Source organism: Anomaloglossus baeobatrachus, chromosome 10, assembly GCF_048569485.1.
Source record: "Anomaloglossus baeobatrachus isolate aAnoBae1 chromosome 10, aAnoBae1.hap1, whole genome shotgun sequence".
Lineage (NCBI taxonomy): Eukaryota > Metazoa > Chordata > Amphibia > Anura > Aromobatidae > Anomaloglossus > Anomaloglossus baeobatrachus.
Genome location: NC_134362.1, coordinates 187,636,755 through 187,649,991, shown reverse-complemented (window position 1 = coordinate 187,649,991; position 13,237 = coordinate 187,636,755). Strand labels below are relative to the sequence as shown.

General features: G+C 45.6%; 1 protein-coding gene across 3 annotated transcripts in view; it reads left to right on the top strand.

Moving 5' to 3' along the window:
* LOC142254737 (cadherin-1-like) overlaps positions 1–13,237 on the top strand; it is a 48,788-nt gene that overhangs the window by 27,618 nt on the left and 7,933 nt on the right. For all 3 annotated transcript variants that reach the window (XR_012727307.1, XM_075325991.1, XM_075325993.1), the window contains 2 exons: positions 3,975–4,147; positions 11,752–11,888. Coding sequence is in view for 2 of the 3 variants with exons in the window: in XM_075325991.1 (XP_075182106.1) it covers positions 3,975–4,147; positions 11,752–11,888 (310 nt within the window). In the remaining variant the exon portion in view is untranslated. The remainder of the gene's footprint in view (positions 1–3,974; positions 4,148–11,751; positions 11,889–13,237) is intronic.

Here is a 13,237-nt window from a genome sequence, read left to right as displayed (position 1 = left end):
CCAATTGTCTGGGTCTACCAATGGAGCGACAAAGAAGAAGGGAATTTTGTTTACTTACCGTAAATTCCTTTTCTTCTAGCTCCTATTGGGAGACCCAGCACTCGCCCCTGTTCCCTTCGGGCTGTTGTTCTTTGTGTACACATGTTGTTCATGTTGAATTGTTCTTTGGTTCATGGTTTTAGTTCTCCGAACATCCTTCGGATTGAATTTACCTTAGACCAATTTATAAGTTTCCTCCTTCCTGCTTTTGCAGCAAAACTGAGGAGCCCGTGATGCACGGGAGGGTGTATAGCAGAGGGGAGGGGTTACACTTTTTAAAGTGTAATACTTTGTGTGGCCTCCGGAGGCAGAAGCTATACACCCAATTGTCTGGGTCTCCCAATAGGAGCTAGAAGAAAAGGAATTTACGGTAAGTAAACAAAATTCCCTTCTTTAACCCCGCGCTTTACAGTTATTCCCCAAAAAAACTGCCTCCATTAAAGTCAATGGAGCTGGGAGCTACAGGTCATTAATAGCAGCTGTGATTGGTTGCTATAGGCAACAAAGGACATTGTTAGTATAAGAAGCTTAAGTGTGAGGTAAGATGATATCAGTGGACAGATAGAGACAGAAAGAGACAGAAAGAGACAGACAGACAGAGAGAAACAGACGGAGAGATACAGAGACAGACACACAAATACACACACACAGCAGGAGACGGACACAGAAACACAGAGACAGATACACATGGAGACACACAGAGACAGAGACACACAGACAGACACACAGAGAAAGAGACATGCATACACACACACACACACACACACACACACATAGAAACACAGAGCTAGACACACAGAGACAGAGACACACAGACAGAGACACACACACACACACACACAGAGACAGACACACACAGAGACACACAGACAGAGCGAAAGAGACAGCGAGGGAAAAAGACAGACAGAGAGAGGGAGAGAGACACTTACTTACTATCCCGGGCAATGCCGGGTACTAAAGCTGCTATATAGATAATTGCTAAAAAAAATTAAACTATTAACACTTGTATTTCTTTTTAACTCTTCTTTGCAGCATTTTTTCCACACCAGCCTGAAACCCTTGCACAGCACTATAACACTTTTTTTTTTACATTATATATATATATATATATATATATATACTAGAAGGTGGCCCTATTCTACGCATCGGGTATTCTAGAATTTACGTATTGTGTAGTTCATGTATGATTTTTGTTATATATATATATATATATATATATAGAGAGAGAGATGTTGTTGTGTGTAGTTACCAAGTGTTTGTGTAGGCGCTGTACATGTTCTGGGTGTTGTCTGGGTGTGACGGGGGGTGAGAGCGGTGTTGTATGTGTGTTGCGTGTGTTGCGTTGTTTGTGGAGCGCTGTGTGTCTGTAGCGTTGTGTGTGTGTGTTGCGCGGTTTGTGTGTGTGTGGTGTGTTTTGGGGGGAGGTATGTTTTGTGCAATGTGTGTGTTGTGCGGTATGTGCGTATATTTGTGTGTGCCGCGGTGTTTGTGTGTTGGGTGTTGTGTGTGTGCAGCGTTGTCTGTGTGTGTGGGTGTCTGTGTAGGGCAGTTGTTTGTGGTTCCCAGTGTGTGTGTGTGGTGTGTTGTGCAGTGCGCGCGCGCGTGTGTGTGTGTGTGTGTGTGTGTGTGTGTGCATCAGCCTCTCTTCTCTCAGCCTACCTCTCCCAGCCTCCCTCCTCCCAGCCTCCCTCAGCATCAGCCTCCCTCTCCCAGCCTCCCCAAGCATCAGCCTCCACCAGCATCAGCCTCTCTCCTTCCAGCCTCCCCCAGCATCAGCCTCCGCCAGCATCAGCCTCTCTCCTTCCAGCCTCCTCCAGCATCAGCCTCCCTCTCCCAGCCTTCCCCAGGATCAGCCTCTCTCCTCCCAGTCTCCGTCCTCCCAGCCTTCCCCAGCATCAGCTTTCCCCTCCCAGCCTCCCTCAGCATCAGCCTTCCCCAGCATCAGCCTCTCTCCTCCCAGCCTCAGCCTCTGTCCTTCCAGCCTCCCCCAGCATCAGCCTCTCTCCTTCCAGCTTCCCTCAGCATCAGCCTCCCCTTCCCAGCCTTCCCCAGGATCAGCCTCTCTCCTCCCAGCCTCCTTCCTCCCAGCCTCCCCCTCCCAGCCTCCCTCAGCATCAGCCTTCCGCTCCCAGTCTCCCCCAGCATCAGCCTCCCCATGCATCAGCCTCCACCAGCATCAGCCTCTCTCCTTCCAGCCTCCCCCAGCATCAGCCTCCCCTTCCCAGCCTTCCCCAGGATCAGCCTCTCTCCTCCCAGCCTCCTTCCTCCCAGCCTCCCCCTCCCAGCCTCCCTCAGCATCAGCCTTCCGCTCCCAGTCTCCCCCAGCATCAGCCTCCCCAAGCATCAGCCTCCACCAGCATCAACCTCTCTCCTTCCAGCCTCCCCCAGCATCAGCCTCTCTCCTTCCAGCCTCCCTCAGCATCAGCCTCCCGTTCCCAGCCTTCCCCAGGATCAGCCTCTCTCCTCCCAGCCTCCTTCCTCCCAGCCTCCCTCAGCATCAGCCTTCCCCTCCCAGTCTCCCCCAGCATCAGCCTCCCCAAGCATCAGCCTCCACCAGCATTAGCCTCTCTCCTTCCAGCCTCCCCCAGCATCAGCCTCCCCAAGCATCAGCCTCCACCAGCATCAGCCTCCCTCGTCCCAGCCTCCCCCTCCCAGCCTCCCCCAGCATCAGCCTTTCTCCTCCCAGCCTTCCCCATGATCAGCCTCTCTGCTCCCAGCCTCCTCCAGCACGCCGTGCTCCTCTGCCGACACTCACACACCCGATCGCATCCACTCACACACACCCAATCGCATCCACTCACACACACCCGATCGCATCCACTCACACACACCCGATCGCATCCACTCACACACACCCGATCGCATCCACTCACACACACCCGATCGCATCCACTCACACACACAGACACAGACGATATCGCACATACGCGCTTATACTCACAACATCCGGAGGGATCACATGCTTCTGGCCATGTGATCCTCCCGCAGGTCCTGGAAGCTCACAACAGCACAGTATCGCCGCCGAGAAGCAAGCGATATCCCAGGATGTTGTGAGTATGTGGATGCGATGTGATGTGTGAGGTGTGTGTGAGTGTGATCTGATTTGTGTGTGTATGTGTGTGTGTGTGTGCTGTTATGTGTGTGTATGTTCCGCAGCTGCAGGACCTTGATGTGTGGATGCGATGTGATGTGTGTGTGAGGTGTGTGTGAGAGTGAGTGTGAGCCGGTGTACACTGGTAACTATGATACACATCGGGTAACTAAGGGACCTTAGTTACCCGATGTGTATAATGGTTACCACCGTTCACGGCCTCCGTCAAGATCCCAGCATCGCAAGGTTATGTCTGGCGCTGCCGGGATCCTGACGGAGCCGGTGTAGAAGCAAGCGATATCCCAGGATGTTGTGAGTGTGTGGAAGTGATGTGTGAGGTGTGTGTGAGAGTGAGTGTGATCTGATGTGTGTGTGTGTACTCACCTGGGAATCGGAGCTCCGTGTCAGTTGGGCCAGAGCGAGCGTGCATTGCGTGAGGGGGGCGGGGCCTGCAGAGAGCCGGGGCGAGAGGCCAATCCGTGTGGGGGGGCGGGGCCATGGCGAGCCCAGCGGCCAATCAGCTTTGTGTCACCGTAAGGACACAATTTCGGAGCATGACAGACAGACAGACAGACAGACAGATAGACAGACGGACAGACAGACAGACAGACAGAATAAGGCAATTATATATATAGATATATATATATATATATATAGTTCGTTGTCTAGGTGACCGTCCACCGCAGCTGTCTAGCACTGGTGGCTGAACATGCACTGCACTTACAAGCTCACTGAGTCTCAGGTTTAGCACACATTGTGGTTTATGTCGCACGTGGAATAATGATACACAAGTAATATGAATATAAATATATATCTATGGATTCTGATTGCATCTCTGTTATAGGTACGGCTGTGGTGAAGGTATCAGCGACTGATGCTGACGAAAGTGAGACCGCGAACGGGATAGTAGGATATTCAATAACTGACCAGACACCCGGTGTGCCAAACAGTGAAATGTTTCGGATTGATCCTGAATCTGGACTGATCAGCTTGGATAAACCCGGATTAAGCTATGAGGTTTGTGAGTTACCCTCCTAAATTTATTTGATCATAAACATGACAGTGTTGAGGTGAACCGTCGTGTGGCCTGTACCCAAAAATCAGAACAGAGGAGCTCAGGAGAAGAGAGCTACAAAAAAGTGTCAAACTCCCCATCCAAACGAGCTCACTGACTGGTTCACAGTTAACTCATTTCTGTATCAATACAAATGTAGCGGGAAACAAAAAAGCAAAATTATACAAAAACTTTAATGAAATCTCATTGCACAAATTATTTTCAACCCAAAATACATGTTGTCATGATCTGCATGTTGTTGTTAGTTTTGTTTTTTCTGGAAAAAAAAAATAAATTATGTCCTAACCATCAGAGCTGCAGATTTTGAAGGGGATGGACTCAGTACTACCAGTAAGGTCGCCATCTCTGTGCTGCCGGCTAAAGAAAATCCGGTAAGTCATATGGTCTACCGGATCCACGGTGTGTTACTTTACATACATTCATTCCATCCTGTAACGTTAGAAGTATCATTGCTTCCACAAGTCCTCTACAATCTGATATTGGTCCTAGAGGGGGATAGGAGATGTATTGAGGCCTCATGGGCAACTTTGTCACTAAACCGCCCCCACAAACCAGGCAAACGTCCCACCAAATGGCCTATTCCAACCTTACAACCGATCATCGGCTGATTCAATGACACTAATAATAATGCCGGTCTACCAAAGGCTTCTTTTTGGTCAAACCATAGATTTTTTTTTTGGGGGGGGGAACTATGCTAAAGGAGGTTTCTGATTTTGAGAAACAAATAAAGAAAAAGAATTGTGCTTTACTCGCCCTTCCCAGGTCCAGCACTTAGTCTCCGTTGCTACTCCTGGTGTCTGTTATTGACATCGCGTCAGCGCTGCAGGAAATCAGCTCCGAGCAGTGCGTGCTGGTGACTCAAAGCCGACAATAACAGACAAGTGGAGCAGCACCAGAGACTTAGCGCTAGACCTGGGGAGAGTGAGTAAAGTTTTTTTTTTTAAACAAAGCGCTTTACTCACCCTTCCCAGGTCCACCGCTGAGTCTCTGGTGCTACTCCATGTGTCTGTTATTGTCGGCTTTGAGTAGACAGCACACGCCCCTCAGAGCTGATTGCCTGCAGCGCTGATGTGATGTCAATAACAGATACTGGGAGCAGCAACGGAGACTAAGTGGTGGACCTGGGGAGGGTGAGTAAAGCGCTTTTGTTAAAAAAAAAATACAGCTGAAGGACAGAGGATTTCCAAAACTGGAGAACCCCTTTAAGCACTGTATCATTGGCCGAAAATAAATCCTACAGGGTCAATGCAATTTGGGATTTTGTATTTTTCCGCCAATGAATGAAAATCTATTATGTGACAGCCCGTTTTTCTATGGGGTCCATTAACCCATTCTAGGCCCGATGGACTAACCCAAAACTGTGGCATGTTACCATATCTTACCCCAATCATAGAGAATAACCCTGTGCGGTTTCAGGTCAGAACATCAACGTGCCACGGCCGTCATGGAGCCTTGTTTTCCGTGGATTAGTAAATCATGCACTGTGACTTGTATATCCACATGGTCACATACACAACATGCACTGACATATAAACAGCACAAGTTGGCACTGCCAACTATCAGTCTACTGGTAGGATTTAGGGGACATATAAATGATACCCCACTAGCGCCCCTGATAATATAGCGCAGTATCTATGATTCTTTTCTAAAGCAGAGTATTGTGAAGCTGCTATAATTTGTTTTCTTTAACATATTCCTGTCCAGAAAACTTTTATGGCACAAAAATATGCATTTTTTTTTCAGAAACAGCGCCACCCCTGACTAATGGATGCATGCGGTACTGCAGCTCAGCTTTAATGATGAGCTGTAACCTGTGGGCAGGGGCGGCACTGTTTTTGGAAGCAGCCATGTCTTTGTAATGTGGTGCAATCTAGAATATTAGGACACTCGTTGCCTCAGGGGTCAGTGATCTGTCAGGGAGATGGGAAAACAAGGCCGTGCACGCTGGTAAATGTTAACCAGGCCCCCGGGGGTGCAGGAGCTTTGCAGTACAAAGGTTCAGGCTTGGAACAGGACTATGAGCAGGAAGCGACTGGAGCTCGTTCAGCAGCACCTGCAGGGGGCACAGGTAACGATCAGGTGGGGATATGTCTGTGGGCATGGCGGGATCACACCCCTCCTCTGTGCTCAGGTCAGTGGCATCCGGCGGGAGGAAGGGCTTCTGCTGATCTTCAAGAACACAAGTAGGTATGTAAGGAGACTCTGCACAGGAGCGTCCCTGCACAATACACAGGGGAATCGCTTAAGTAGCAACTCCCAAATAGACTTGTATCTGCTATGTCGCCCCCTTTGGGTGTAGGACTCGCTCACGTCGGCTACGGACCTGTAAAAAAACTAACTCCGAACCTAAAACTGCAAGAAGGGGATTCCCCCATATAATCTTATAAATCTGAGTAATTACAGAACGGAGAAAGGAATTTGCAAGGAGTGTTCCTAATAAGTGTATATATAAACATATTAAGCCAAAACCTGTGTGTAAAGGTTTAGGGAATTGCTTTTTATGCAACTATTTAATATGTAAGGAAAAAGACTGATGGCATTTCTTGACATGCAAGTGTGAACAAGCGCATGCGATATATCTAATATATAAAGCTGAATGTGTTTGTGTGTGTATGTGTGTGTATGTGTGTGTGTGTATGTGTGTGTATGTGTGTGTGTGTATGTGTGTGTATGTGTGTGTGTGTGTGTGTGTGTGTGTATGTCCGGGATTGGCATCCGCACCGTCGCAGCTACAGCCACAAAATTTTGCACACTCACACTTCTGGACCCCGAGAGCGTCATAGGCTATGTTTTGAGGGCAAATTTCAACCCCGCTCTTTACAGTTATTCGCCAAAAAAACTGCCTCCATTAAAGCGAATGGAGCTGGGAGCCACAGTGCAGCCAGAACTTCAGAAGAATGCGCAGCCACGCCCTTATATGGAATGTTGGCGTGTCACAATGCAGCCAGGGAAAGAGACAGACACAGACAGGGAAAGAGACAGACATAGACAGGGTAAGAGATGGACACAAAGAGACAGACTGACAAGTAAAGAGACAGACATGGAAAGAAAGGGAAAGAGAGAGGTTAAGAGACAGACACAGACAGGTAAAGAGACAGACAAAGAGACAGATACAGGGAAACAAAAACAGGGAAAGAGACAGACAGGGTAAGAGACAGACAAAGACAGGTAAAGAGACAGACAAAGGGAAAGAGACAGAGGGAAAGAGAGAGACAGGTTAAGAGATAGACAGACAGACAGGTAAAGAGAGACAAAGAGACAGAGACAGACACAGGGAAACAGACAGACAGGGAAAGAGAGGAAAGAGACAGACAGGGTAAGAGACAGGGAAAGAGACAGACACAGGGAAAGAGACAGAGGGAAAGAGAGGGAAAGATACAGACAGGGAAAGTGACAGATAGATAGACAGACAGGGAAAGAGATAGATAGACAGGGAAAGAGATTGAGACAGACGGAAAAAGAGACAGAGAGAGTCAGAGACAGCCAGACAAAGACAGACAAAGAGATAGAGAGACAGAGATATATACAGAGGGGGAGACAGACATTATAATTACATTTATATCTATTTGTTTATGTGCAGAATACATTTTTGTTAATACATTCTATTTTGTTAACAGCAGTTATTAACCCGGGCGAAGCCGGGTAGTACAGCTAGTTAACAAATAAAGAGACAGTTGCAATCTGAAATGCTAAGGTATGTTAACAATGAATATAGAAATATGAAAGCGCATTACTGCTAATAAAAAACATATAAAGACTTAGCTATTTAACATAAAAATGGCCAGTTTTATGTGAGCCAACAGCCAATGTCAAGGCGTATCTTTTATGCTGGGTCCCTCTATACTGTAATGTCTCTTTTATGGGCGGATAGGAACCTACTAATAAAGAAATAAAATCCATTAAGGCTGATGACTAGGAGTGCTCAACCAGAAGACATGACCCCATAATCTAAAGAGACTTAATTTTTATGTTTTTTTTCTTGGTAATAATATATGTTCATATTCCTATATTCATTGTTAACAAATCTTAGCATTTCAGAGTGTAACTGTTTCTTTATTTGTTAAAGGGAAGGTGTTGTAAAAAAAACCTTTTTTTTCAATAACTGAGAAAATATAAAGTATTAATGTTTTAATGTTATATTTAAATAAAATTATTTGTTTTTAATTGAGAAAAATATAAAAAAAAATTAAAGTTTGATATTTTCCACTCTTAAACACTAGGGGGAGCAGCTGCTGAAATAATGCTGTAGAGCTACTATAGAACTAGCTCACATTACAGCTGCAGTAAGTGGGCAGAATCTGCTCTCCGGTGTATGATGTCACACCTGCCCCTCCCAATCTCGGTGCTGCCATAAGGATAAGGGAAGATGAAGTTTAGGATCACAGTGCGGAGCCATTTTGTTGGTGGCCACAAAGTGATCCTAATATGTCTAAAGTGTTATTAAGGCCAGCTGCATAGCGCTCCACTGTATCCTGCGCCCCGCTGACTGTATCCCAATGCCTCACTGTATCTCACGCCCCCAAATACTGTGCTCCCGGTCGGGATCGGAGGTCCGAGGTGGTGACATGAGGTGAGGAGGAGTGATCTGCAGCCTGAGCGGCACTGCACTACAGTTGTCACGCCGCGATCACCGCTTCCAGCAGCATGCATTCACCTCAGACCTGCGCCCCCGGCAGCCTGTCCTGTCAGCGATCACAGTACGAGCAGCGAAGGCCCGAGGTGAGCAAACGCGAGGAGTGGGAGTGAGTGGGAGGAGGGGTGATTGGCAGAGTGCGGGGAGGAGGAGGGGAGCGGCAGAGTGGGGAGCAGCAAGCCAGGGTCAGTTACGGTCCAATCAACACTGCCCGACACCGGTACTCACCACATCCACCGCGGCTCGTAACAGGGGGAAAGTGGAGCACACAGCATACGCTGTGAGCTCCACAAAGATGGCGCCGATCGCCTCCCTCTGCTGTGATCTGAATAGCCCAGGTCACAACAGGGAGCTCTCCTGTGTTATCTATAGGGGTCGGGTTCCGACTATCAGAGTCAATGCCCTGGGCGCTGCCATAAAGGAGGTGAGTAGTTGTCGTTACTCACAGCAAATCCAAGATGGCAGCCCCCAGTGCTTCTGTACAACTAGAATTAAATAAAAACTAAATAAACAGTGAATTTAATTTGGTATTAAAAATACTTTATTTCATAATCACTATTATTAATACAAAAATAAAAAAACGCGACACCTTCCCTTTAATATATTAGGACCCAACATTCAGAGATGCGCCTTGACGTTGCCTGTTGGGCTCACATAAAACGGGCCTTTTTATATGCTAAATTTCTCAATTTCTAATATTTTTTTTTTTTTTTTAACAGTAATACATGTTCATATTACTATATTCATTGCTAATATATCTTACCATTACAGAGTGGAACTGTTTCTTTATTTGTGAATATATCTCATGCTCCATATGCACCTGTTCACACTTGTTAAGAAGCGCCATCAGTATTATTACTTAAGATTATGAGGTCATACCTTCTGATTGAGCACTCCAACTAATCAGCCTTAGGCGATTTTAACTCTTTATTAGCATGTTCATATCCCCCCATAAATTGGAGGTTTTTAACACAAAGAGATGCATTAGAGTAGCTAGTGCCCAAAATTCAGAGATACACCTTGACATTGGCTGTTGGGCTCACAAAACAAATGTCCATTTTTATATGCTAAGTGTATCAATGTTTAATGGTTTTTTTCTTAGCAGTAATGCATGTTCATATTGCTATATTCATTGGTAACATATCTTAGCATTTCAGAGTGCAGCTGTCTTATATCTCATGTTCAGTATGCAACTGTTCACACTTTCAAGTTAGGAAGTGCCATCAGTCTTTTTCTTTATAGTATGGGGTCATGCCTTCCGATTGAGCACTCCTACTCATCAGCCTTAGGCCATTTTAATTCTTCATTTGCAGGTTCCTATCCACCCATAAATTGGAAAGAGCGGCATTAGAGTAGATAGGGACCCAACATTCAGAGATACGCCTTGATGTTGGCTGTTGGGCTCACAAAAAAATATCAATTTTTATATGCTAAGTATCTATTTTATGTTTTTTTTTCTTAGCAGTAATGCATGTTCATATTTCTATATTCATTGTTAACATGTGTTAGCATTTCAGAGTGCACCTGTCTGTATTTATCCAATATTTTAGCATATTTCTGGTAAGCTGGATATTGGGTACATTTACATGAGAGAGTCCAGTTCACAGATTTGGTAAAAAACAAATCACATTAAAACCAATTGCTAAAATGATAAATGCATCGTTCAACGCGTTTCACGTGTCAAAGCGCGCAGTCATATGATTGCAATTTTCTCAGCGGGTGAACTGGACTCTCTCCTTTCTTTCATACCGCACGTTCCCTTGCTCCGTGGTGCAGGTTTAGAAATCTTGCGGTGAACTGGACTTTCTATTATATCACTTTTTATTTGGACCGTGTACTGTTTTATAGTGAACTAGCTGTATTACCCGGCGTTGCCCAGGATAGTAACTGTCTCTCTGTCTCTCTCCCAGTCTCTGTCTGTGTGTCACTGTCTGTCTGTCTCTTTCCTTGTCTGTCTGTGTCTATGTCTCTGTCTGTTTCTATCTCTCTGTCTGTCTTTGTATCAGTCTGTCTCTATCTCTCTGTGTCTCTGTGTCTGTCTCTTTCCAGGTCTGTCTCTCTCCCAATCTCTGTCTGTCTATCTCTTTCCCCTTCTGTCTTTGTCTGTCTCTTTCCAGGTCTTTCTCTTTCCAGGTCTTTCTCTTTCCAGGTCTTTCTCTTTCCAGGTCTGTCTCTTTCCAGGTCTGTCTTTGTCTGTCTCTTTCCCCGTCTGTCTTTGTCCGTCTCTTTCCCCGTCTGTCTTTGTCTCTTTCCCTGTCTGTCTCTTTCCAGGTCTTTCTCTTTCCAGGTCTGTCTCTTTCCAGGTCTGTCTTTGTCTGTCTCTTTCCCCGTCTGTCTTTGTCCGTCTCTTTCCCCGTCTGTCTTTGTCTCTTTCCCTGTCTGTCTCTTTCCAGGTCTGTCTCTATCCAGGTCTGTCTCTTTCCGCATCTGTCTTTTTCTGTCTCTTTCCCCGTCTGTCTCTTTCCAGGTCTTTCTCTTTCCCCATCTCTCTCTTTCCAGGTCTTTCTCTTTCCCCATTTGTCTTTGTCTCTCTGTCTGTCTCTTTCCTGGTCTGTCTCTTTCCCTATATGTCTCTGTCTGTCTCTTTCCAGAGTAACTGTAAAGTGCGGGGATAAATTTTCCTGTCAAAACATAGCCTATGACATTCCCTGGGTCACATGAGGTGTCTGCACAAAATTTCGTGATTGTAAATGCGACGGTGCAGATTCCTTTAGCGGACATACACACACACACACACACATACATACATACACTGAGCTTTATATATTAGATGGTCATGGTTTTAAAATGCAAGTCAGGCCGGTTTCACGCATTCGTGGTTCGATTATTGGACCTGAACTGAACAGCCTCGGCCGGTGCGGACAAAATAGGAAATAACAAGGTCTTCTACATGAGTAATCATTTATCTTGTAGGACATGTCGGGGGGCAGTGACAGCCTGCTCAGCACACACGTCCTAAATACAGCGCAGGGGATTCCTGCAAAAGGCCTGGCCATCACCCTGTCCAAGCTGGATGCCGGCCAAACAAAATGGACACAAGTCAGCAGAAGGTGAGTGCAGGACCGACCCCCGGGGATCTGGTACTATGCAAATATCTATAGACCAAAGATGATAGGATCAAAGGTAGAGGCGCCAGCAGTGCCCACATTATCTGCGCATAAAGGGAAGCCATTATAATCAGAGGACGTATTGTATAAATCATGGTTTAGTGTTGCATGTAGTTTTTAGAAATTGTTGGTATTTTTTATCCATATCACGGATTAATAAAAAAAAACTCAGATTGATACTGCAAGCGTTTTCAGCATTCTCATTATCATCAGAGGCAGGGTTATAATGCGCAGATGCAGTGGCGTAACTAGAATTTGATGGGCCCCGATGCAATGTTGAGCCCCCCCCACACGTTGGTCAGATGTATGAGCCATTGTATAATTCTATGTTATAAAGACATACAAGTTGCTCCCCCTTAATTGTTTAATACTGACCTATATTCTGTACTAATATCCCCCATCCTGGGCCACTTCCTGGTAAATATGTCCCCCATCCTGGTGTATGACCTCACCAAGGCTATATCCTGGTATATATGTCCCCATCATGGCCCATCCTGATATATATGGCCTCATCCAGGTAGATCTGTCTCCATCATGGCCCCATCCTGGTATACAGTTAGGTCCAGAAATATTTGGACAGTGACACAATTTTGGCGAGTTGGGCTCTGCATGCCACCACATTGGATTTGAAATGAAACCTCTACAACAGAATTCAAGTGCAGATTGTAACGTTTAATTTGAAGGTTTGAACAAAAATATCTGATAGAAATTGTAGGAATTGTCACATTTCTTTACAAACACTCCACATTTTAGGAGGTCAAAAGTAATTGGACAAATAAACCAAACCCAAACAAAATATTTTTATTTTCAATATTTTGTTGCGAATCCTTTGGAGGCAATCACTGCCTTAAGTCTGGAACCCATGGACATCAGCAAACGCTGGGTTTCCTCCTTCTTAATGCTTTGCCAGGCCTTTACAGCCGCAGCCTTCAGGTCTTGCTTGTTTGTGGGTCTTTCCGTCTTAAGTCTGGATTTGAGCAAGTGAAATGCATGCTCAATTGGGTTAAGACAATATTAACCAAAAAAAGGGACCAGAGATCCATATTTGTCTAAACTTAAAGCAACGCAGATCCCACCATGTTACTCATATATAGAACCAAAAAAGTTGTTTCTGCAGTTAGGGAATAATTCATACAATATCCATCATGATTAGAAAAAGTATCAAATTTTATTCAGTCATAATTGGAGTACAATATTATAATATTTTATTAGATGCTGGTGTACACAGAATTTTAAAAAGAACCCTACCCCATAAAAACAACAATGAAACAACTGGTGCGTTGTGGAACAGT